Source organism: Oncorhynchus nerka, linkage group LG4 (genome assembly GCF_034236695.1).
Source record: "Oncorhynchus nerka isolate Pitt River linkage group LG4, Oner_Uvic_2.0, whole genome shotgun sequence".
NCBI lineage: Eukaryota > Metazoa > Chordata > Actinopteri > Salmoniformes > Salmonidae > Oncorhynchus > Oncorhynchus nerka.
This window is the reverse complement of record NC_088399.1, coordinates 57,433,108-57,458,003: the sequence shown is the minus strand read 5'-3', so window position 1 is coordinate 57,458,003 and position 24,896 is coordinate 57,433,108. Positions and strand designations below refer to the sequence as shown.

Here is a 24,896-nt window from a genome sequence, read left to right as displayed (position 1 = left end):
AAACTAATTAGGCAGAAGAACAAGAAAGGAGGGCTTTGGAGCCATGATAACATTTATCTCTCTCCCAATGACAGCCTCTCCATCTTTTAATATGACTATTTACAAAAGTCTGGCTGCCGAGATAACGAGCTAACCATGATACGTTGGAGCTAAACACTAGAAGAAAGACACAGGGTACTGACAGACCAGCTGGACAATGCTTCTGCTCTCCATTTAAAGATGTGCACGGCAAACACACAAAACAATCATACGCATGTGAATGGAACTAGTATGATTGACTTCAGCTAAAGCCAGAGCCTTATGTTGAGAATATAAGGCTCTGACAATTGCTATTTCAACATTACATGTAAATGTGATGGATTCACATAACCTTCAAATTATAATTGCAGGGGATTTCTTAGCAAGGTACTACATTTAAAAAATATATACTGTTTATAGTAACAAGTAAGAATTCAAAGAAAATTCTGCCAATCACTTCTCAAAGCCAAGCAGCAACAACAAAGGTTTGTAAAGGATGAAATTGGCCTGTATCACAACCAGCCTTGATTGGGAGTCCCATAGGGCGGTGCACAATTGGCCCCGCGTTGTCCGGGTTTAGCCGGTGTAGGCCGTCTTTGTTAATGAGAATTTGTTCTTAACTGACTTGCCTAGGTAAATAAAATAAAAATGCCATTCCTTTCTTTCCCTTGTAGCAGTTGATCAAAAGGTGACACCTCTTCTCCACAAGGTGGCGATCTCTCCATGGATTACTGTTACCACACTGCACTTCGTCATAAACAAGTCATAAACAAGCAATGAGATGGGAATTAAGAGTATTTCAACATTTTATTATAATTTGATTTGTCTCTAATTAACATTTTCCTTGCTCATATACCAGAATCAATTGCATTCTCAGTCAGGGAATCCAGATTACACAGAGATTCACATGACATTAGACATACCATAGCATACAGAGGGGGGTAGCCTAACATACCATACCTTTGACAGTTACGCTTTAACAGTCACTTTTTACAAATCACATTTTATTGCTCACATACACATATTTAGCAGATGTTATTTTTTAATATTTTAACTAGGCAAGTCAGTGAAGAAAAAATATTTATTTACAATGACGGCCTACCCCGGCCAAACCCAGACGACGCTGGGCCAATTGTGCACCACCCTATGGCACTCCCAATCACAGCAGGAAGTGATACAGCCTGGATTCGAACCAGGGACTGTAGTGACACCTCTTGCACTGAGAATGCAGTACCTTAGACTGCTGCGCCACTCGGGAGTTATTGCAGGTGTAATGAAATGCTTGTTTTGGACTATTAAACAAGCGTTAAATGGACACTACAGTGGTAATAGGCTGCCCTTGCTACTTTGTTATGATTAGCTCCCCAGGAGGCCTAAACCTTTTATGTCCAAAGATCTATTAAATTGGAACTCAGAATACTAAAACTATGTTTCAGAGTGCAGTTTCCCTTAGCTTGAACCACAAATCAAAAGCTTGCACTGAGAACAAAACAACAACAACCTCCATTAGTGAAGATGGGACTGCATGTTTCACAGGAGGGGGAGGGAAGGGGAGGGCCCCCGTCCCTGGTACCATTCTGTCATCCTGGCACGGTCTCTGAACCCCCCTCCACTCCCCCTCCATCCAACCCACACCCCTCCTGGTATCAGCACGCTGCCATCTGCGCCCTGCACCTGTGTCCTCATTGATCGCAATGCCAGAGCACTAGATCAAACAGACAGCGGAGAGGACAGCAGCACGAAGCAACTGAACATCCGCTACAATCCCAGGGCCAGGATGCTTGTTTAGGGGTAATGCATATTTCATATTCATATTTATTTTCCGTCCTACATATGGGTGGAGCTGGGGGGTGGGGGTGCAGTGAGTTTTGAGGGTCTTTACGCATATGTAAAAAAAATCTACCTGCGTCCAATTTTCTCATTTTGGGAGTGCGAGTTGAGTGAGTTTCTTGACGGACTGTTATTGGTGTGGGTAACCAGCTGCTGTCAGTCTGCTGCTGCTTTACTGGCTGGATGAGCTAAGCTCCTGCAAAGTGCCAGTCAGACAGACAGTCTTCTCCTAGTCTCCATCTGACTCTTGTCTTCCTCGATTGCCTCACAGTACATGAGCCAACAAACTTCCCCTCCCATTGGTCTTTGTTTCCTCTCTTCCAACAGACTCAAAGACCCAGAGCCAACAAATGTCCACCTCCACCTAAATGATGGTCTTTGTTTATACAAGTCTTAAAGTTACGGCATTGTAATGGGTTTGTGGGATTAATGTAACAGGGAGGCTCCTCCGGGGAGGAAGAGGAGGACAGTTCTACTCATGATTTTAAAGGAACGTTCTGGACATTTTGTACCCCAAAATAATTTCCCAGATCACATTACAAACATGTAGGACTGTGAAAACAGCTTCCAAAGGAGTTCTGTAGAGCAAAAGTTATGTATGGTTATGTTCCAGATTTGACCCTCAGTGACCCTGAGCTTCTCTCGTTACTACTGTCAGAGAACCATGAGTAGAAGTCATGAGTAGAATGGCTGCTGCAAGCAATGACCCCCTTGCAGAGTTGGACGAGTACAACATTTATCAAGTTTTGTTGAATAATCAGAATCAGAATCACCTTTATTCGCCAAGTACATTTACACATAACCGGAATTTGACTGAGTGAGAAGGTGCTGCCAGCAGTAGACAATATACAAACAGAATACACAGAATACAATATCGGAACAGTAAACATACAATATAAAACTCTGGAGTCTAGGCTGATTAGTTCATCAGTTTTGATGGTGAGTGAATGCACGTTGGAGAGGAACAAGCCAGGAAGCGAAGCACAGAGGCCACGTCTCTGGCTAGTAGACCGACTCGTAGTCGTGGACGGTGTCCTTTCTCAATATGTCGTGCATGAGGATAGAATATCGGGGCACAAACCAGTTGGCAATGTGTCCCTAGTAGCTCATCCAGAGTTAAAGTAGTCCCCAAATCAAGGAGTTAACAAAGAAAAACAACAAAGATGCGAGTAGCTGCAAAGCTGTGGAAGCTCCTGAAACACTGACTATGTGGAATCCGCCCTGACTGTAATCACTACAGAGACAGAGGGCAGATCACTTTTGTCAAGTCGGTGACCAATTGTCCTTGTTGACATGTTGACTGCATGAACTTTACAAAAATCATGTGATCAAAGGTCATAAAGTTTGGACTGCAATCGACTGCAAGTTTCTTCAGTTGCTCTTCACCAACTTAATCCTGCAACCATCACCTGCATTGTGGGAGACTCTATTATCAACCAATCGTCCCCCCCCACACGCGAATGTGACCAAAGACTTGCCACAATTCATGTGTACGATGTACACACACATTTCCAGTTTGTGAGTGTGTGATATGGGGGTTGGAGACATGTTTATTTCCACATTATCAGGAACAACTTTTATAAACAATGGCAACACTACCATGTTGCAGTGAGCCCTGCTGTTGGAAAACCACATCAGTGTCCGACTTTCGGCTGTCGCAGATTAACCTCCCCCGACGTCACTCCTCGACTTTTGTCTACAGTTGGTTGCTTTCGCCTCATCACTCAAATGATCCCAGAGTAAGTGTTTTGCGACTGCTAGCTAATGCTTTTATATCGTCATCTTTTCATATAGTGTTGTGTGCATTGTGGTTGTGTATCGTTACTAGATCCACTTCGAGTTCTGCCTGTTTTTAAAAATGTATTATTCAGAGCTAGTGCCAATCTAACACCCATCTGGTTTAGACACTCCTCCACGTACCTGCCTTCCAGACGCAAAGCATCATCGAAGCTGTAGTAATCTCATGAGTCAAACAAATGACTTCCTGGTTGGATAAAATACAATTTTATTGTTTATTAGCGCGATTGTTTGTTTTTCTTGGCCAATTTGGATAACTAGGGCCATTAACAACTTGTGGTGAAGTCTTGGAGACATGCTGTGGAACGTTCCTTTAAAACCAGATGTAACTAAATGTAATCCAGAATGTCATCTACGTAATCACCAAAAGTGACAATTTATCATGAGAGGGCCATAAACAATAACTATACTGAACAAAAATATAAATGCAATATGTAAACTGTTGGTCCCATTTTTCATTAAATAAAATAAAAGATCCCAGAAATGTTCCATACACCACAAAAAGCTTATTTCTCTAAAATGTCTGTTAACATCCCTGTTAGTGAGCATTTCTCATTTGCCATGATAACCCATCCGCCTGACAGGTGTGGCATATCAAGAAGATGATTAAACATGATCATTACACAGGTGCACCTTGTGCTATGGACAATAAAAGCCCACTCTAAAATGTGCAGTTTTGTCACAACACAATGCCACAGATGTCTCAAGTTTTGAAGGAGCATGCAATTGGCATTGGCATGTTGACATTTTGCAGGAATGTCCAACAGAGCTGTTGCCAAATAATTGAATGCTAATCTCTTTACCATAAGCATCCTCCATCTTCGCTTTAGAGAATTTGGCAGTACAACCAACGGGCCTCACAACCGCAGACCATGTGTAACCACGTCCAGGACCTCCACTTCTTCACCTATGGGATCGTCTGAGGAGGGGTGCTGAGGAGTATTTATGTCTGTAATAAAGCCCTTTTGTGGGGAAAAACTGATTCTAATTGGCTGGGCCTGGCTCCCCAATGGGTGGACCTGGCTCCCAAATGGGGGGGCCTGTGCCCTCTCAGGCCCACCCGTGGCTGTGTCCCTGCCGAGTCATATGAAATCCATAGATTAGGGCCTAATGAATTCATTTCAATTGAATGATTTCCTTCTATACTATGAACTGTAGCTTTGAAATTGTTGCACGTTCTGTTTATATTAACTTTTCAGGATAGTAATGCCGCATACTCAAAGAAAGGTTCAAATCTCACCTTTCTGGTAAAAATAGTTATAAATTACTCTGAGGTTTAGTCAGTTTTGAAGACATAAACTCAAGTGCACAGTATAAATATGGTAGAAATATTCAAATATGATATTTTATATGATTTTATTTCCTATTCAACAAAACTATGAATTAGGCTTGAAATTACTTACAGTATATGCTTTCCGAATCACATTATAAAACTACTAACTAAAAGATTTCACTTTCCTTATAACTGTAAAATACATATTTGTATGTTTAGAGAAAATGTGCTTATTTTCTAAAGGTCTTTCTTGATCAAAAGGTCAGCCACCATCACTGTAAACGTTTTACAAAGCTCTAGCTTGGCTTCCTGAGCTCGTTCATCTTATATTAAACTTCTCCGTCTATGAGAAATAGAAAGTGTTTTTTGTTTAAAATCTATATAAATTATTTTAGATTAATGGCTATAAATTGATCTCTGAATGTGCTACCATGCTGCGCTACGATGTAACAATTGCAGGCATGTGCTTTGTCTGTGGTCGGAACCGGTACCAGAACCACGAAGGTCCCTTACATCTAAGAGGATAAATTATTTAGGAAAACCTAAAAATGTGAACAGAGAAACATATTCACCAGATCCACATATCAGTTCAATGGGGGTATAATTGATAATGGTAGAGTATCAAATAATGACAGAACAATGACCTATTCTTGTAGACCTTTGGATGGTCTTTTAAAAGTTGGTCAGAACACTCCACTGAGAAGTTCTTCATTCCTGCTTTTATTTTCAAAACTAGCTAAATAAATGACAATGCATAGCTTTCTTGTGTTCTTCTGCTTAATTTACTACTGACGTATGGAATCAGTATAAAACCCTCACGAACAGCTAAATAAATATGAGCAGATTATACACCCCATTATCCTCCTCCAGTCCTCCCACCCTGAATCCCACAAGCATTCCGTAATGGAAAGCAATGTCTTCCACTTAACACACAGATCCAGACGCTCCCTATGATAGAGGCTGCTCTGTTTATTAATGATGGATTTTGGAATGTTGACGCAATGCAGAACGTTATCAGCCCGCAAACAATCCCCACTGCCAATGGTTCCAACCCTGACAGGCTAACCCTGTGCCTCATTAGCCCAGGCATATTTCATCCAGAAGTTTATTATCAAATGTGACACCTGCATCTCTGAATGACACTTCCGCCTTCATTGGCATGTATTTGGGTGAGCGGCCTCCAAGGTGCTTTGTGGAGATTAAGAGGGAGAAAGACAGGGAGCGAGAGAATGAGCGCTTATTTGAGCATTTAGCAGGTCTGGACTGAATCCAAAGGAGTTTTTGTCTTGTTGTTGTAATTGGAAAGGCTTTTAAGTGATAACACAGCTGTTGAGGAATATGAATATGGAGAGAGTGCGGCAGAGCTGCCTGAACCCTTCCAACCTCACTATGCACTCTCTCCATTTTTGGCAAATGCTTATTTTTCTGAACAACAGAGGCTGTTTCATGTTTCGGGACAAACCAGATCACTCAGAGTTCCAATGCACCAATTGTTTGCTTGCCTAGGATTATAGGCTTGATCACGCAGGTCGCCAGCCTACGAAAGAAACCGTAGAAAACGAAGAGTGGAATGTTAACATTTTCTACGCCGGTGGCTGGGCGAAATTTGCGCAGTCAACCTACTGTACATGGGTAGTTACAAACAGCACAGGAATGAAATCATCAACATGTATTGATCACATACAGTTGAAGTCGTAAGTTTACATACACTTAGGTTGGAGTGATTAAAATTCGTTTTTCAACCACTCCACAAATTTAACAAACTACAGTTTTGGCAAGTCGGTTAGGACATCTACTTTGTGCATGACACAAGTAATTTTTCCAACAATTGTTTACAAACAAATTATTTCACTAATAATTCACTGTATCACAATTCCAAGGGGTCAGAAGTTTACATACACTAAGTTGACCGTGCCTTCAAACAGCTTGGAAAATTCCAGAAAATTATATCATGGCTGTAGAAGCTTCTGATAGGCTAATTGACACCATTTGACTCAATTGGAGGGTTACCTGTGGATGTATTTCAAGGCCGACCTTCAAACTCAGTGCCTCTTTGCTTGACATAATTGAAAGTCAAAAGAAATCAGTCAAGACCTCAGAAAAAGAATTGTAGACCTCCACAAGTCTGGTTCATCCTTGGGAGAAATTTCCAAACACCTGAAGGTACCACGTTCATCTGTACAAACAATAGTACGCAAGTATAAACACCAAGGGACCACACAGCCATCATACCGCTCAGAAAGGAGTCGCGTTCTGTCTCCTAGAGATGAACGTACTTTGGTGAGAAAAGTGCAAATCAATCCCAGAACAACAGCAAAGGACCTTGTGAAGATGCTGGAGGAAACAGGTACATAAGTATCTATATCCACAGTAAAACAAATCCTATATCAACATAACCTGAAAGGGCGCTCAGCAAGGAAGAAGCCACTACTCCAAAACTGACATAAAAAAGCCAGACTACAATTTCCATCTGCACATGGGGACAAAGATCATACTTGTTGGAGAAATGTCCTCTGGTCTGATGAAACAAAAATATAACTGTTTGGCCATAATGACCATTGTTATGTTTGGAGGAAAAAGGGGGAGGCTTGCAAGCCGAAGAACACCATCCCAACCGTGAAGCACGGGGGTGGCAGCATCATGTTGTGGTGGCGCTTTGCTGCAGGAGGGACTGGTGCACTTCACAAAATGGATGGCATCATGAGGCAGGAAAATTATGTGGATATATTGAAGCAACATCTCAAGACATCAGTCAGGAAGTTAAAGCTTAGTCGAAAATGGGTCTTCCAAATGGACAATGACCCCAAGCATACTTCCAAAGTTGTGGCAAAATGGCTTAACTTCTTGAGTGTAGGGGGCAGGATTTTCGTTTTTGGCAACAAAAAAAACGTACCCATTTGAAACGGCCTATTTCTCAGGCCCAGAAACTAGAATATGCATATAATTAATAATCTATCAGATTAGGATAGAAAACACTCTAAAGTTTCCAAAACTGTCAAAATATTGTCTGTGAGTATAACAGAACTGATATTGCAGGAAAATCAAACCAGGAAGTGCTGTTTTTCCTGAAAGCTCTCTGTTCCATTGGATGCCTTGCCTCCATTTAAAGGGATATCAACCAGATTCCTTTTCCTATGGCTTCCTCAAGGTGTCAACAGTTTTTAGACATAGTTTCAGGCTTTTATTTAGAAAAATGAGTGAGAAAGATAACATCGCGTCAGTGGATAGCTGGGTGTTCGCAGAGTTTTGCTTGCGCAACAGAGTGGGGCAGCCATTGTCTCTCCCTCTCCTATTGAAAAAGCGTCAGTCCCGGTTGATAAATTATATATTATATATTATAATAACAACCTGAGGATTGATTATAAAAACGCTTGACATGTTTCTGTGGACATTACGGATAATATTTGGAATTTTCATCTGCGATGTCGTGACCGCTCGAGCCTGTGGATTTCTGAACATAACGCGAGAAACAAATGGAGGTATTTTGGATATAAAAATAATCTTTATGGAACAAAAGGAACATTTATTGTGTAACTGGGAGTCTCGTGAGTGAAAACATCCGAAGATCATCAAAGGTAAGCGATTTAATCTATTGCTTTTCTGACTTTCGTGACCTATCTACTTGGCTGCTAGGTGTTTGTAATATTTTTTCTACTGAGAGAGATGTTCCTACATAAACGCTTGTTATGCTTTCGCCGAAAAGATGTATTGAAATCTGACATGCCAGGTGGATTAACAACAGGCTAAACTGTGTTTTGCTATATTGCACTTGTGATTTCATGAAAATGTAATATTCTTAGTAATTTAATTAGAATTTGGCGCGCTGCAATTCAGCGGGTGTTGATGAAAATGATCCCACTAACGGGATGGGTGCGTCAAGAAGTTAAGGACAACAAAGTCAAGGTATTGGAGTGGCCATCACAAAGTCCTGACCTCAATCCTATAGAACATTTGTGGGCAGAACTGAAAAAGTGTGTGCAAGCAAGGAGGCCTACAAACCTGACTCAGTTACACTTGCTCTGTCAGGAGGAATGGGCCAAAATTCACCCAACATATTGTGGGTAGCTTGTGGAATGCTACCCGAAACATTTGACCCAAGTTAAACAATTTAAAGGCAATGCTACCAAATACTAATTGAGTGTATGTAAACTTCTGACCAACCGGGAATGTGATAAAATAATTACAAGCTGAAATAAATCACTCTCTACTATTATTCTGACATTTCACGTTCTTAATATAAAGTGGTAATCCTAACTGACCTAAAACAGGGAATTTCTACTAGGATTAGATGTCAGGATTTGTGAAAAACTGAGTTTAAATGTAGTTGGCTAAGGTGTATGTAAACTTCCGACTTCAACTGTATTTACTAATGCTGCATACATTTTCTTGAAAGCACTACCCAGATCCATTGGATGTAGTGATCACAATATAGTAGCCATATCTAGGAAAACCAAAGTTCCAAAGGCTGGGCCTAATATAGTGTATAAGAGATCATACAAGAGGTTTTGTAGTGATTTCTATGTTGATGATGTAAATAATATTTGTTGGTCTGTCTTGTGTAATGAGGTGCAACCAGATGCTGCCCGTGACACATTTATGAAATAGCTTAATCCAGTTACTAATAAGCATGCACCCATTAAGAAAATTACAGTAAAAACAGTTTAATCCCAGTGGATTGATGAGGAATTAAAAATGGTATGGTTGAGCGGGATGAGGCAAAGCACAAACATTCAACAAGCACAGCAATTACACAAATGTCTGATGATTGGCTGAGAGAAATTGATGATAAAAAGATTATGGGGCCACTTTTGTTAGACTTCAGTGCGGCTTTTGATATTATCGATCATAGTCTGCTGCTGGAAAAACGTTTGTGTTATGGCTAGGGCTGTTGCTGCTGATGGTCATTAGTAGCCTACCAAACTTACTAACTGCCTGGTACTCAGCACTCTATTGCCCAAATCTAATAAAACACTTAATGAGTGCCCATGAGCTCATGTTGCGCAACATTTCTATAGGCCATGCAATTGAGGGAGAAAACAGAGTGATGGCCTCTAACAAAAAGATGTGGTTAGGCCTACTATATTTATTTCTCAACTTTCCTAATATTAAGTACATTTCTTCTATTTAAAACAGGATTATAGCCTACCTGGCTGGCATGAAAATAAACCATGGGTGTCACGCCCTGGCCATAGAGAGGCTTTTTATTCTCTATTTTGGTTAGGCCAGGGTGTGACTAGAGTGGGCATTCTATATCCTTTTTTCTATGTTTTGTATTTCTATGTCTTGGCCTGGTATGGTTCTCAATCAGGGACAGCTGTCTATCGTTGTCTCTGATTGAGAACCACTTTAGGTACCCTTTTCCCCCACCTGTTTTGTGGGAAGTTAATTTTGACTTTGTTCAGGGCACATAGCCCAAAGCTTCACGGTTTTGTTCTCTGTTTTGTCGGTGTCATTTTTAAATAAAGAAAATGGACGCTTACCATGCTGCACCTTGGTCCAGTCCTTCAGCCAGCCGTGACAACGGGGAAAAGCGTCCTCCATTCACTATTTAAGTCCATAGATTACATCTATTTTTTCCTGCTGCCCCTGTTTCGATACAGGTGCATGATAATGGTCCATTCTAAATAAAATAACATGTCACATTATTTAGTATAAGACAAGATAAAATCAAGAACAGTCTGATGGGTGATAATATTAGCCTATCAGTTGTGAATTATACATTATCACTTGTGACTGATGCCCAGCATAAGAAATCATGCCTTTTTTTGTGACGTGTCCGAATCAGTCGCACACCTCATGTAGCCTAGCCCATATGATTTAATGAGGTTTGTATCACAACTAAAGTGGCCAAATGAAGCACATTCATCTGCTTTACAAGGGGTGTAGAGCTTAACTATAAGCAGTGTTTGTGTTTCAAGTTTGGGGAGATAATTTTCACTATAAATATGCACCTTTATAATAAAACCATTACATGCATATAAAAATATAAATATATAGAGCAACGTTTGTAGAACAACTAAAGTTACATTAATAACTCTAAATTAAGCATAGAGAAGTACCTATTTATATATTAACCGCTCAACACAGAATAGCCGCATGTGCGCACTCCTTCAAATTGTTTATATTTATATTTTATTCAGCTTTGTTCAATTGTATTCTTCATACTATAAAATAATATTAAATAATGCCACAGAATAAGCTAATCTTGTCTGCTAAATTAAATAGTGTAGCCCACAGCCATTTGGCATAGCCATACCAGGACCTAACATAAGGACAACTCAGAGTATGCTATTTTTTTATTCTAAAATTGACTACATTTTCTTCATATCAAGCTTCTTTAGACCTGTCTAAAATAAATAATGGATTTATTGTGAAGGTGTAGGCTTTATTACATGGATTTATTAGACTTTTTAAAATGGCTTGTGGAATCAAGGAGATGCTAAATATGTTTATGTTAATTAACATTCAATTACCGTGAGACCGACAGTTATTTGCTTGACAATCACCAGCTGACAAAATTTTGGGACCACCACAGCCCTAGTTATGGCTTTACACCCCCATACTATACTGTGGATAAATAGTTACCTGTCTAACAGAACACAGAGGGTGTTCTTTAATGGAAGCTTCTCCAACATAATCGAGGGAGATTCAGGAATTCCCCAGGGCAGCTGTCTAGGCCCCTTACTTTTATAAATCTTCACTAATGACATGCCACTGGCTTTGAGTTAATCTAATGTGTCTATGTATGCTGATGAATCAACACGATACACATCAGCTACTACAGCGACTGAAATGACTGCAACACTTAACAAAGAGCTCCAGTTAGTTTCAGAGTGAGTGGCAAGGAATAAGTTTGTCCTAAATATTTCTAAAACTAAAATCATTGTATTTGTGACAAATAATTCACTAAACCCTAAACCTCAATTAAATCTATAAATCTCTCCTGGATCAAAGTGGAGGAGAGATTGACTTCATCACCACTTGTATTTATGAGATGTATTGACATGTTTGAATGCACCGAGCTGTCTTTTGGAACTACTGGCGCACAGCTCAGACACCCATGCTTACCCCACAAGGTCTCCTCACAGTCACCAAGTCCAGAACAGACTATGGGAGGCGCACAGTACTACATAGAGCCATGACTACATGGAACTCTATTCCACATCAAGTCACTGATGCAAGCAGTAAAATTTGATTTAAAAAAAAACATAAAAATATACTTTATGGAACAGCGGGGACTGTGAAGCAACACAAACATAGGCACAGACACATGCATACACACACGATAACATACGCACTATACACACACGTACACATGGATTGTGTATTGTAGATAAGTGGTAGAGTGGTGGAGTAGGGGCCTGAGGGCACACAGTGTTGTGAAAACTGTGAATGTATTACAATGTTTTTAAAATTGTAACCGCCTTAATTTTGCTGGACCCCAGGAAGAGTAGCTGCTGCCTTGGCAACAGGTAATGGGGATCCATAATAAATACAAAGACAAATTTAAATAACTTAATTTTGCCCTAATGTATGGATTTCACGACCGGTAATACAGATATGCATCTGTTGGTCACAGATACCTTTAAAAAAAGAAGTAGGGGCGTGGTTCAGAAAACCCGTCTGTATCTGGTAAGATTTGCCTCATGCAGCGCGACACATTTCCTTCACATAGAGTTGATCAGGTTGTTGATTGTGGCCTGTAGAATGTTGTCCCACTCTTCAATGGTTGTGCGACGTTGCTGGGTGTTGGAAGGAACTGGAACACGCTGTTGTACACACCAATCCAGAGCATCCCAAACATGCTCAATTTGTGAAATGTCTGGTGAGTATGCAGGCCATGAAAGAACTGGGACATTTTCATCTTCCATGAATTATGTACAGATCATTGTGACATGGGGCCTTGCATTATCATGTTGAAATATGAGGTGATGGCGGTGGATGCCTGGCACGACAATGGTCCTCGGGATCTTGTCATGGTATCTCGGTGCATTCAAATTGCCATTTGTAAAATGCAATTGTGTTCTTTGTCCATAGCTTATGCCTGCCCTTACCATAACCCACCACCACATTGGGGCACTCTGTTCACAACTTTGACATCAGCAAACAGCTCACCCACACGACACAATCAGCCCGGTACAGTTGAAACCGCAATTAATACGTGAAGATACGTGAAGAGCACATCAGTGTGCCAGTGGCCATCGAAGGTGAGCATTTTAAGTCGATTACGACGCCGAGCTGCAGTCAGGGCAAGCGACACTGGTTAAGACGACAAGCATGGAGATGAGCTTCCTTGACAGTTTGTGCAGAAATCCTTCGGTTTAGCAAACCCACAATTTCATCAGCTATCCGGGTGGCTGGTCTCAGACTATCCCGCAGGTGACAAAGCTGGATGTGGAGGTCCTGGGCTGAGGTGGTTACACGTGGTCTGCGTTTGTGAGTCCGATTGGACGTACTGACAAATTCTCTAAAATTATGTTGGAGGTGGATTATGGTCGAGAAATTAACTTTAAATTAACTGACAACAGCTCTGGTGGACATTCCTGTAGTCGGCATGCCAAATGCACGCTCCTTCAAAACTTGAGACATCTGTGGCATTGTGCTGTGTGACAAAACTGCACATTTTGGAGTGGCCTTTTATTGTCCCCAGCACAAGGTGCACCTGTGTAATGACCATGCTGTTTAATCAGCTTCTTGATATGCCACACCTATTAGGTGGATGGATTGTCTTGGCAAAGAAGAAATGCTCACTAACAGGGATGTAATCAAATTTATGCAAATAAATTGAGAGAAATAAGCGTTGGAAAATTCCTGGGATCTTTTATTTCAGCTCATGAAACATGGGACCAACACTTTACATGTTGTGTTTATATTTTTGTTCAGTATAATTAAAACATGACATGATGCTCAGCCAGCACTCCGCATGGCGCCTGACAGGTTTATGATGCTAGCTTAGACTTCGTAAATGGAGTCCTAGCAGACATGGTTCCTTGTCACTGAAAAGCTATTATAAAAATGTACTGAGGATGTAAGGGAAATTCTTTAAAGCGGGCTGCTGATAGTTACTACCACAGCTCACATACTCAGTGGTGCTAATCAGAGACTTTTCCTGGTTCATCCCCATGCCAGCCAAAGCTCATAAATAATAAGGAGATGCAGAGCAGAGCAGAGCAGACTGCAGGGATGATGATGCCACATGATTGACATTTAATGCAAATGCTGTTATTATCTGACAGGCAGGCAGGAAGCTACACTATATATACACTGCTCAAAAAAATAAAGGGAACACTTAAACAACACAATGTAACTCCAAGTCAATCACACTTCTGTGAAATCAAACTGTCCACTTAGGAAGCAACACTGATTGACAATAAATTTCACATGCTGTTGTGCAAATGGAATAGACAACAGGTGGAAATTATAGGCAATTAGCAAGACAGCCCCAATAAAGGAGTGGTTCTTGCAGGTGGTGACCACAGACCACTTCTCAGTTCCTATGCTTCCTGGCTGATGTTTTGGTCACTTTTGAATGCAGGTGGTGCTTTCACTCTAGTGGTAGCATGAGATGGAGTCTACAACCCACACAAGTGGCTCAGGTAGTGCAGCTCATCCAGGATGGCACATCAATGCGAGCTGTGGCAAGAAGGTTTGCTGTGTCTGTCAGCGTAGGGTCCAGAGCATGGAGGCGCTACCAGGAGACAGGCCAGTACATCAGGAGACGTGGAGGAGGCCGTAGGAGGGCAACAACCCAGCAGCAGGACCGCTACCTCCGCCTTTGTGCAAGGAGGAGCCGGCGGAGCACTGCCAGAGCCCTGCAAAATTACCTCCAGCAGGCCACAAATGTGCAGGTGTCTGCTCAAACGGTCAGAAACAGACTCCATGAGGGTGGTATGAGGGCCCGACGTCCACAGGTGGGGGTTGTGCTTACAGCCCAACACCGTGCAAGAGGTTTTTCATTTGCCAGAGAACACCAAGATTGGCAAATTCGCCACTGGCGCCCTGTGCCCTTCACAGATGAAAGCAGGTTCCCACTGAGCACATGTGACAGACGTGACAGTCTGGAGACGCCGTGGAGAACGTTCTGTTGCCTGCAACATCCTCCAGCATGACCGGTTTGGCGGTGGGTCAGTCATGGTGTGGGGTGGCATTTCTTTGGGGGGCCGCACAGCCCTCCATGTGCTCGCCAGAGGTAGCCTGACTGCCATTAGGTAACGAGATGAGATCCTCAGACCCCTTGTGAGACCATATGCTGGTGCGGTTGGCCCTGGGTTCCTCCTAATGCAAGACAATGCTAGACCTCATGTGGCTGGAGTGTGTCAGCAGTTCCTGCAAGAGGAAGGCATTGATGCTATGGACTGGCCCGCCCGTTCCCCAGACCTGAATCCAATTGAGCACATCTGGGACATCATGTCTCGCTCCATCCACCAACGCCACATTGCACCACAGACTGTCCAGGAGTTGGCGGATGCTTTAGTCCAGGTCTGGGAGGAGATCCTTCAGGAGATCATCCGCCACCTCATCAGGAGCATGCCCAGGCGTTGTAGGGATGTCATACAGGCACGTGGAGGCCACACACACTACTGAGCCTCATTTTGACTTGTTTTAAGGACATTACATCAAAGTTGGATCAGCCTGTAGTGTGGTTTTCCACTTTAATTTTGAGTGTGACTCCAAATCCAGACCTCCATGGGTTGATAAATTTGATTTCCATTGATAATTTTTGTGTGATTTTGTTGTCAGCACATTCAACTATGTAAAGAAAAAAGTATTTAATAAGAATATTTAATTCATTCAGATCTAGGATGTGTTATTTTAGTGTTCCCTTTATTTTTTTTTACCCCTTCAACTTTGTGGATTTGGCTATTTCAGCCACACCCGCTGCTGACAGGTGTACAGAATCGAGAACACCGCCATGCAATCTCCATAGACAAACATTGCCAGTAGAATTAATGGCCTTACTGAAGAGCTCAGTGACTTTTAACGTGGCACCATCATAGGATGCCACCTTTCCAACAAGTCATTGCCCCGGTCAAATGTAAGTGCTATTATTGTGAAATGGAAGCATCTAGGAGCGACAACGGCTCAGCCGCTAAGTGGTAGGCCACCAGAGCTCACAGAACGGGACTGCCGAGTGCTGAAGCGCGTAGCGCGTAAAAATCGCCTGTCCTCGGTTGCAACACTCACTACCAAGTTCCAAAATGCCTCTGGAAGCAAAGGCAGCACAAGAACGGTTCGTCGGGAGCTTCATGAAATGGAGCTCCCGACGAACAGCTGCAACCCCAACGAACACCTTTGGGATGAATTGGAATGCCGACTGCGAGCCAGGCCTAATCACCCAACATCAGTGCCCAACCTCACTAATGCTCTTGTGGCTGAATGGAAGCAAGTCCCTGCAGCAATGTTCCAACATCTTGTAAAAAGCCTTCCCAGAAGAATGGAGGCTGTTATAGCAGCAAAGGGGGGGACCAACTCCACTTTTGGTCATGTAGTGTATCTCTGCTCTGATCAGTCAAACAGAGACTGGCCAGGTTTACTCTCAGGGTGTCGGTATACTACACTATACTTTTCTGTGGCCACGGTGGGTGCAGAAGGTTGTATAGTTGATTGTGGGTAGAGGATACATCATTTGATCTATGGCATCTAGTTACTATGTAAGCCCTGGCTCTTGCTTGATTACAGCAAGGACGTAGCCCTAATTAGTTGGTCCTTGGTTAGTGTAACCAGTAACACTATGATCAAATTGAGGCACATTTAACACATCATTATGTTCCTGGAAATGTAATCCTAATGTTTTTGATTTTCATAATTTAAACTGAAGAGGTGGTACTGTAGCATATTCATGCATACAGATATTTTAATTGCATTTAGAAATGAGCTATTTTGAGGTAAGTAGGAATGCTCTGGAACACTTAAGAGGGATATGCATGATGTATAATAAACAATGCACATCATAATCTTTGTGTGGTTAAAAAAAGGAAAGAGGGAAATACAAAGAGAGGCATCCTCTGTTCCTGAAAAGCTTAAGGGATCACTCCTCCTGTCCTGTCAGATACTTTCCTCCTTCTCTCTCTCTCCCTTCTTCCCTCCCTCTTTAATTTTTTTATTTTATTTTACCTTTATTTTACTAGGCAAGTCAGTTAAGAACAAATTCTTATTTTCAATGACGGCCTAGGAACAGTGGGTTAACTGCCTGTTCAGGGGCAGAACGACAGATTTGTACCTTGTCAGCTCGGGGATTTGAACTTGCAACCTTTCGGTTACTAGTCCAACGCTCTAACCACTAGGCTGCCCTGCCGCCCCTCTATCCAGGATGGTTGCCCATCTCTGTGCCAGGATTATTCCTGTTGGGCCTGTTACTTTTCACTCCCTCTGCCAGGATCTCTGGGGCTGTTACGTTTTACTCCCTGTGCCAGGATCTCTGGTGCTGTTACTTCTCACTTCCTCAAAGTGTGGGAGTGTGAAAGCAAAACATTGATATCAAACTTCTACAACATCCAAGATCCAATAAGACATTTGACTGCAAACCACAGCTGCGCCATAATGTATTACCTATATCTGTACGTAATATAGACCCACTACTGTAACTACTATTTAGACCCAGTTTTACAACATCTGAAAAATACATAGCTGCAGCATATTACTGTATACCTGCACCACTGTAAAGCACAGCCTCCATACGTAATACAGCTAGATGCTACAACAGCCTGCCATCGCCCAAAACAGGAACTGTACTGATAAGCCACTACCAATTTCTATCTCCCTGTTGCAACGCCAGACATTTTTCTGACATTGGCCTCAGTTTCACCCTGCTGCGTCCCGACCCCGCACTTCCATTATGTTTCCTCAGAGCAAGCAACTTCCATAAGGCTGTCACATATCAGTCAGGGAGAAGGGGGATGAAGGGAGGAGGAGCGAGACGGGGGAGCGATGATACATCTAAGTGCAGCGACTAGGGCCTGGCTACCATCTAATGAACAGTCTAAACCCCCTGCCTAGTCCTAACAACCATCTACGAGCATCAGGGACTAGGGCACGATAAGGACTTAAGTCTTGTCACCTCGTCCAGCATTGATCAAACCAGGCTTTATGACGTGTCGTCAGACCTTCCGACAACATCCAGCAGAGCTTAATAATCTCATATATTTCCTTCCTTTCCTCTGACATCCCATGCAGGCCCTGACAGTCATTCAAGATAAGCCAAAAGCCTTCTGACAGTATAGAGAGCATATATAAAAACACATAAATAATATGTGCTGCCATTTTGGCACCGGGAGTCAATGGAGCATAAGATTCTGTTTCTCCATTTCTGTTTAAGTGAATTCTCACAATCAAATCTGGTAACAAATCCTGACACGATTAAAAGAAAAACTATTTTAAAGCAATGCACCTCATCGTAAAAGGCATTGAAAACCTCTATAGAAAGTCACATTGAAGTCACCAGCAAAGATGAAATTATGTGAGGCACCCTGCTTTATAAATGTGTTTTGAAACAAACACCAAGAACAGTTGGCATATACAGTATTAATCTCAGAAACCCAAAACTAAAATCTTGAGTAAATGCATCAGAGCCAAACCATGGGCCAAATGTCCACTCCAATTCCAAGATTTGAAAATATGCAAACACCTACTAAATTGTAATTTGTCCAAATGATCAGTGAGAAATTCCTCATTAATTGTTGCATACCACAGTCTGTTGACATACCATCCTATGTCACGTGCGTCTGTCCACTAAATATGAATACATTGTAGCATAGCTACAATAGATCAGATGAGTAAACTATCAATATTTAAATATTTAAAACATCTTCTAAAATCACTCATCCACAGCCAATCTACTGTACAGTGGCATTATCTCAGTGACAGAACTACCCACTGCCCAGCTATAGATTATAGGCCTCTGTTTTCTGTCTGATCCTCTGCCACCCCATCCAGTCTCTATCCAGCCTGACTATAACGACAGAACCTGTGGCTAAACCCAATCAATTACCGCTGTGTACAATTCATGACTAACTTCCCTCTGAGAACCATGATTCAGTTCATCTCTGTTGTGTTTTAATTAAACACAATCGCAGCACACTGACTGGCTGCTGCTGTCGATGCTGTGTCTGTGGAGTCTCCCTCAGGATGCAATTCTCTTTCAACAGACTGATAATAGAATATGACATTGGTGGAGATGTTCTGTTATTCTTCACTCTCAGTATTGCTCTGTGTCCTAAGATAACTGATAGTGACCTGAAAAGCTTCTCGTTGCCTGAAGTCTTCATATTTTAAAAAGCATTTAGAGATTTGATTTCGTCAAACAATGATAACTGAAGTGAATTATTAACATTATGCCTACACATTTTAGGGGTGTTAATTTCATGGAAATGTCATGTTTAGGTTTGTTGTTAATATGGAATGATTGTATAGATTCAATGATGTTGCTTAATATACAGACAGCTTACAGTTGAAAATCAAGGACAACACTCTTCTTTATGACAACGAATTGCAACTGTAAGCGGTATATTAAGCAACAACATTAAATATACAGAATCATTGAAAACTGTAAAGGAAGTAATATGTTGAATAAATGCACCACTTCTTACAATAAACGATAGTCGGTGTCTTGAAAACTTGCTGCTCTTGAATAAAAAAAATAGTCAACTGAGAACAAATAGACTCAAATGCAAAACTGAGTTTAAATGTATTTGGCTAAGGTGTATGTAAACTTCCAACTTCAACTATATGTAAAGACCCCCAAAGACACATCCCTGCTCTCACAGTCTCCAGGGAAGTTGATTACTACAGTTTGTGTTAAAGACAAGATTTTCTACTCCAGCTTTTACTAACCTGGAAGTCCCCTCAGGTCGATAGACACCTTTACGAGGGAGACCTGTTCCCAATAGTACAGTGTTAGTGAAAGAACAAATAGGGTACGTACCTATGCTGTACACTACACAGTTGTTCTTGCCATCTTCTGCTGCCAGCCAGGTGATGTCCTGAAGCCACCTGGGACCACCAGTCAGAACCATTGGGACAGGCCGCTTTGGGGACAGGGCACTCTGAAGGACAGGAAAGACGTTGGTGGTACGTTAGCATTTTGCTGTCTAAAAACCTGTGATCACTCATTCATCAATCAGGCCTGTCGCTCTTATGGAAAGTTTTCAAAGTCTTTTTCACAGTTGACCTGACAGTGAGATTGAAGGATGGCATGTGTGGTGTGTGTGTGGTGGGGAGTGTCTTATGGGGTACAAGCCCAGGCCTAGGCCGTCACTCGAATTTGTCCTCAGTGACAATGGGGTTACGGGGCTCTTTTGAATTTTCTTGTCCTTCAGGGTGCTTTAGAATCCTGAAGGGAGTTCGGATGGAGAAGAAGAAGAAGGGAGGAGAGCTGCTTTAGAAGTGATCTTTAGACACATTGTACCTCCCTATCTGTACCATCGACGCTGCCTCCTGAAGACTGGCAGGGAAGGGAAAGAATCGAAAGAATTGGTGTGCGTTTCAAAAGAGTGACCCAGGTCTACAGATCACAATGCAGGGATAAATGATTGTGTCAATATCTTGGACTATATTTCACTTGCTGCCTAGTTCGGATATGGTATGTCATTTCTCATAAAGAGTGGTTTAATGTGCTTTCGAAGAGACATCGACATAATACCACTGCTTGACACATTACTCTCTGTCTAAATGTAAGTGTTCCTAATCTGTAACAAGTTGACCCTCTCCTCTGAGCTAAACAGCAATGCTGGGCATCCTTGAAGTGAAGTGAACTTATCTATATCCAACTGTGTGTACTGTAGAGACTCTGAGTGCATCCGAAATGGCACTCTATTCCCTATATAGTGCACTTCTTTTGACAATGGAATATTGAATGTGCATAAGGAATAGTGCATGTAATTAAAAAGAACACATTTAATGTATTTCTATGGAAGAGGGTGCCATTTCAGACACAGCCTCTGCCATGGTTTTTAGGAACCTTGTCGTTAAATGAAAATCAATATAACAACAAGTTGACTCCCATTACAAGATAACCATCATTGATTTTTAGTTTTTCTAGACTTTGGCCGACTGTTCAATCTAACGTGAACTTTCAACCGCTAGATTAGGATCACAGTGAGTGGATCAGGTCAGGACATAAGTTCCAATGTATCTCTGTGAGCTGATCTCTACCTCATGTTCAGCAATAGGCTGGTATACCATCAATGACTGCTTCTAGAAGAAGGAAGAAGGGGTCTGTTCCCATACAACCCAGATCACACTGGTTTTAAAGCTACATTCTCGTATTCGAAAAAGAACAAAATGGTAGTGACAGAGTATACTCTATATCAAGAATTGAAATGATCATTAAACACATTCTCAGATCCCAGGCTGTAGCTTTAAGTATCTAATTATTATGCATACATACAAGGGAAAGGGGGATACCTAGTCAGTTGTACAATTGAATGCATTTAACTCATCCTGAGCCATTGTGACTGAATGTATCACACCCAGCTGATGCATAGATTTGTATGTCATTAGATGATGACATGGATCTGCAGGCAGCTGTCCACTTTAGACAATAAGATGAGCAAGATGTATCATATCGATAACAGCTATACGTAAAATCATGTGAATTATAGTGTCCCACAAGGAACATTTTTAGCAACTATTTTAACAAAAGATTTGGCTATATTCAACCATGGAAGAAAGAGCTCTCTAAATTTGCTCTCAGACATTTTATTTAATTATAGCATTAATCTTTCATTAGCCTAATAGGCCAGAAAACTGCATTTCTGCTGAATGCTGCCATTTTTCTTCTCCCTCATCTCTTCAGTCACCTGGTTGGCTAATTTGACAGGGTTTTGTCGTAGGGCCCTGGCACTGCACCGTGCGGGGGAGATGAGAGGCAGGGGTGAGGGACACTTATCAGGCCTCAGCAGCAGTAGGGGCTTGCCATCTCATGGTCAGACTGGGCTGTTTATTTGCAGGGAGGTCGTCCTCAACATAGCTAGAATGTTGACTTCAATATGTCATTCTAGGTTCTCACTACTTATCCAGGGAAACAGCATCATGGTTCCATTTTTTTATAACAGCAACTGGATACAGGTCTTCCATGTTTCTTCTTCTATTCACTGAGAGGCAACGCGGAACGAGGGAGAGCACAGTTTGTTGTTTTGAAAGTCGCTGAAAAAGTGTTCTATTGAAAAAGTTTGATCAATCTGCCGTCCTTAACACAATGGAAAAATCATTTTTTATTGAAATAGCATGGGAGACAAAGAAAAACAAATTGATACAATTTAAGGCCATGTGGCAAATAATAATGCAGGCACTAGGAATGAGGTTGTGAGCATGCAGGTCTGGGCAGAGGAGATTGGTGTTGTTTGTGTATGTCTGTAAGTTGTTGTTCGTATATATGTATGTTTGTATTTGGTGTCAAAAAAAAAAAATATATATATATATATATATTAAAATATATATATATTTTTTTTGACACCAAATATATATATATATACACACAGTGGGGCAATAAAGTATTTAGTCAGCCACCAATTGTGCAATTTCTCCCACTTAAAAAGATGAGAGGCCTGTAATTTTCATCATGGGTACACTTCAACTATGACAGACAAAATTTGAAAAAAATCCAGAAAATCACATTGTAGGATTGTTAATGAATTTATTTGCAAATTATGGTGGAAAATAAGTATTTGGTCAATAACAAAAGTTTATCTCAATACTGTTATATACCCTTTGTTGGCAATGGCAGAGGTCAAATGTTTTCTGTAAGTCTTCACAAGGTTTTCACACACTGTTGCTGGTATTTTGGCCCATTCCTCCATGCAGATCTCCTCTAGAGCAGTGATGTTTTGGGGCTGTTGCTGGGCAACACGGACTTTCAACTCCCTCCAAAGATTTTCTATGGGGTTGAGATCTGGAGACTGGCTAGGCCACTCCAGGACCTTGAAATGCTTCTTACGAAGCCACTCCTTCGTTGCCCGGGCTGTGTGTTTGGGATCATTGTCATGCTGAAAGACCCAGCCACGTTTCATCTTCAATGCCCTTGCTGATGGAAGGAGGTTTTCACTCAAAATCTCACGATACATGGCCCCATTCATTCTTTCCTTTACACGGATCAGTCGTCCTGGTCCCTTTGCAGAAAAACAGCCCCAAAGCATGATGTTTCCACCCCCATGCTTCACAGTAGGTATGGTGTTCTTTGGATGCAACTCAGCATTCTTTGTCCTCCAAACACGACGAGTTGAGTTTTACCAAAAAGTTATATTTTGGTTTCATCTGACCATATGACATTCTCCCAATCTTCTTCTGGATCATCCAAATGCTCCCTAGCAAACTTCAGACGGGCCTGGACATGTACTGGCTTAAGCAGGGGGACAAGTCTGGCACTGCAGGATTTGAGTCCCTGGCGGCGTAGTGTGATACTGATGGTAGGCTTTGTTACTTTGGTCCCAGCTCTCTGCAGGTCATTCACTAGGTCTCCCCCGTGTGGTTCTGGGATTTTTGCTCACCGTTCTTGTGATCATTTTGACCCCACAGGGTGAGATCTTGCGTGGAGCCCCAGACCGAGGGAGATTATCAGTGGTCTTGTATGTCTTCCATTTCCTAATAATTGCTCCCACAGTTGATTTCTCCAAACCAAGCTGCTTACCTATTGCAGATTCGGTCTTCCCAGCCTGGTGCAGGTCTACAATTTTGTTTCTGGTGTCCTTTGACAGCTCTTTGGTCTTGGCCATAGTGGAGTTTGGAGTGTGACTGTTTGAGGTTGTGGACAGGTGTCTTTTATACTGATAACAAGTTCAAACAGGTGCCATTAATACAGGTAACGAGTGGAGGACAGAGGAGCCTCTTAAAGAAGAAGTTACAGGTCTGTGAGAGCCAGAAATCTTGCTTATTTGTAGGTGACCAAATAGTTATTTTCCACCATAATCTGCAAATAAATTCATTAAAAATCCTACAATGTGATTTTCTGGATTTTTTTTCCCTCATTTGGTCTGTCATAGTTGAAGTGTACCTATGATGAAAATTACAGGCCTCTCATCTTTTTAAGTGGGAGAACTTGCACAATTGGTGGCTGACTAAATACTTTTTGTTATATATACAGTGGGGCAAAAAAGTATTTAGTCAGCCACCAATTTAGTCAGCCACACACTGGGGAGCCAGGCCCATCCAATCAGAATGAGTTTTTCCCCACAAAAGGGTTTTATTACAGACATAAATACTCCTCAGCATCACACAGCCTGCGACACGGTTATCCCTTGTGGCTGGGGCCACAGATTGTCCCAGGCTTGTGGCTGTCAAATCCCTTCTGTGTCTTGCTGTTTTCATCTGCCCTGCAACCTGCCCTGTCTGGAACTGCATGGAGTACCAGCGTTGGCCTACGTTGCTACCATGACATCCAAAACCAAAGCCTGTTAGAGTAATGGAAAAGACAGTGTTTCTCTATCACAGGTGATGGATCGTTTAAACAAGCAGTTCTTACAACAACAGGAAAATAACTTGAAGAGCTTTGTCCAAATACTGATGGACTCAACTAATAAAATAATGGATGATCTGACCAGAGAGGTCCAGGACATTAAGAACAATTTGCAGTTCTCCCAAGGAGAGGTGGATGTCCTGAAAGAGACTTGCAGCAATATGACACCTAACTGTAAGTCCATGCGAGATGACATCAGCACTGTCTGTGAATCATTATTAACAATACCTGGGAAAACAGACTATCTACAGGGACAATCCAGGAGTCATAACATCATTGTGGATGGCATACCAGAGTCTTCACACGAGAACTAAGCCGAGTCTGAGGAGAAAGTATGAAAATTGATCACTGAAAAGCTCCAGATGGACCATAGGAAGACTGAGGTGGAAAACCTGTAACCAGCCCAGGTGAAAGACCCAGGCCGATACTGATCAAGTTCCTAGGGTTTAAGGACAAAATGTCTGTCCTGTAAAAAGCCAAGAACTTGAGAGGAACCAACATCATCCTTAACGAGGACTACTCAGAAACTGT

The 24,896-nt window shown here is 41.8% G+C and overlaps 1 protein-coding gene across 1 annotated transcript in view; it reads right to left on the bottom strand.

Annotated features, from left to right (window-relative positions):
- Positions 1-19,929, bottom strand: part of LOC115128251 (zinc finger protein ZFPM2-like) — a 35,076-nt gene extending 15,147 nt beyond the window's left edge. The window contains exon 1 of the mRNA XM_029657936.2: positions 19,839-19,929. Coding sequence (XP_029513796.2) covers positions 19,839-19,929 — 91 coding nt within the window. The remainder of the gene's footprint in view (positions 1-19,838) is intronic.
- Positions 19,930-24,896: the final 4,967 nt, after the last annotated feature.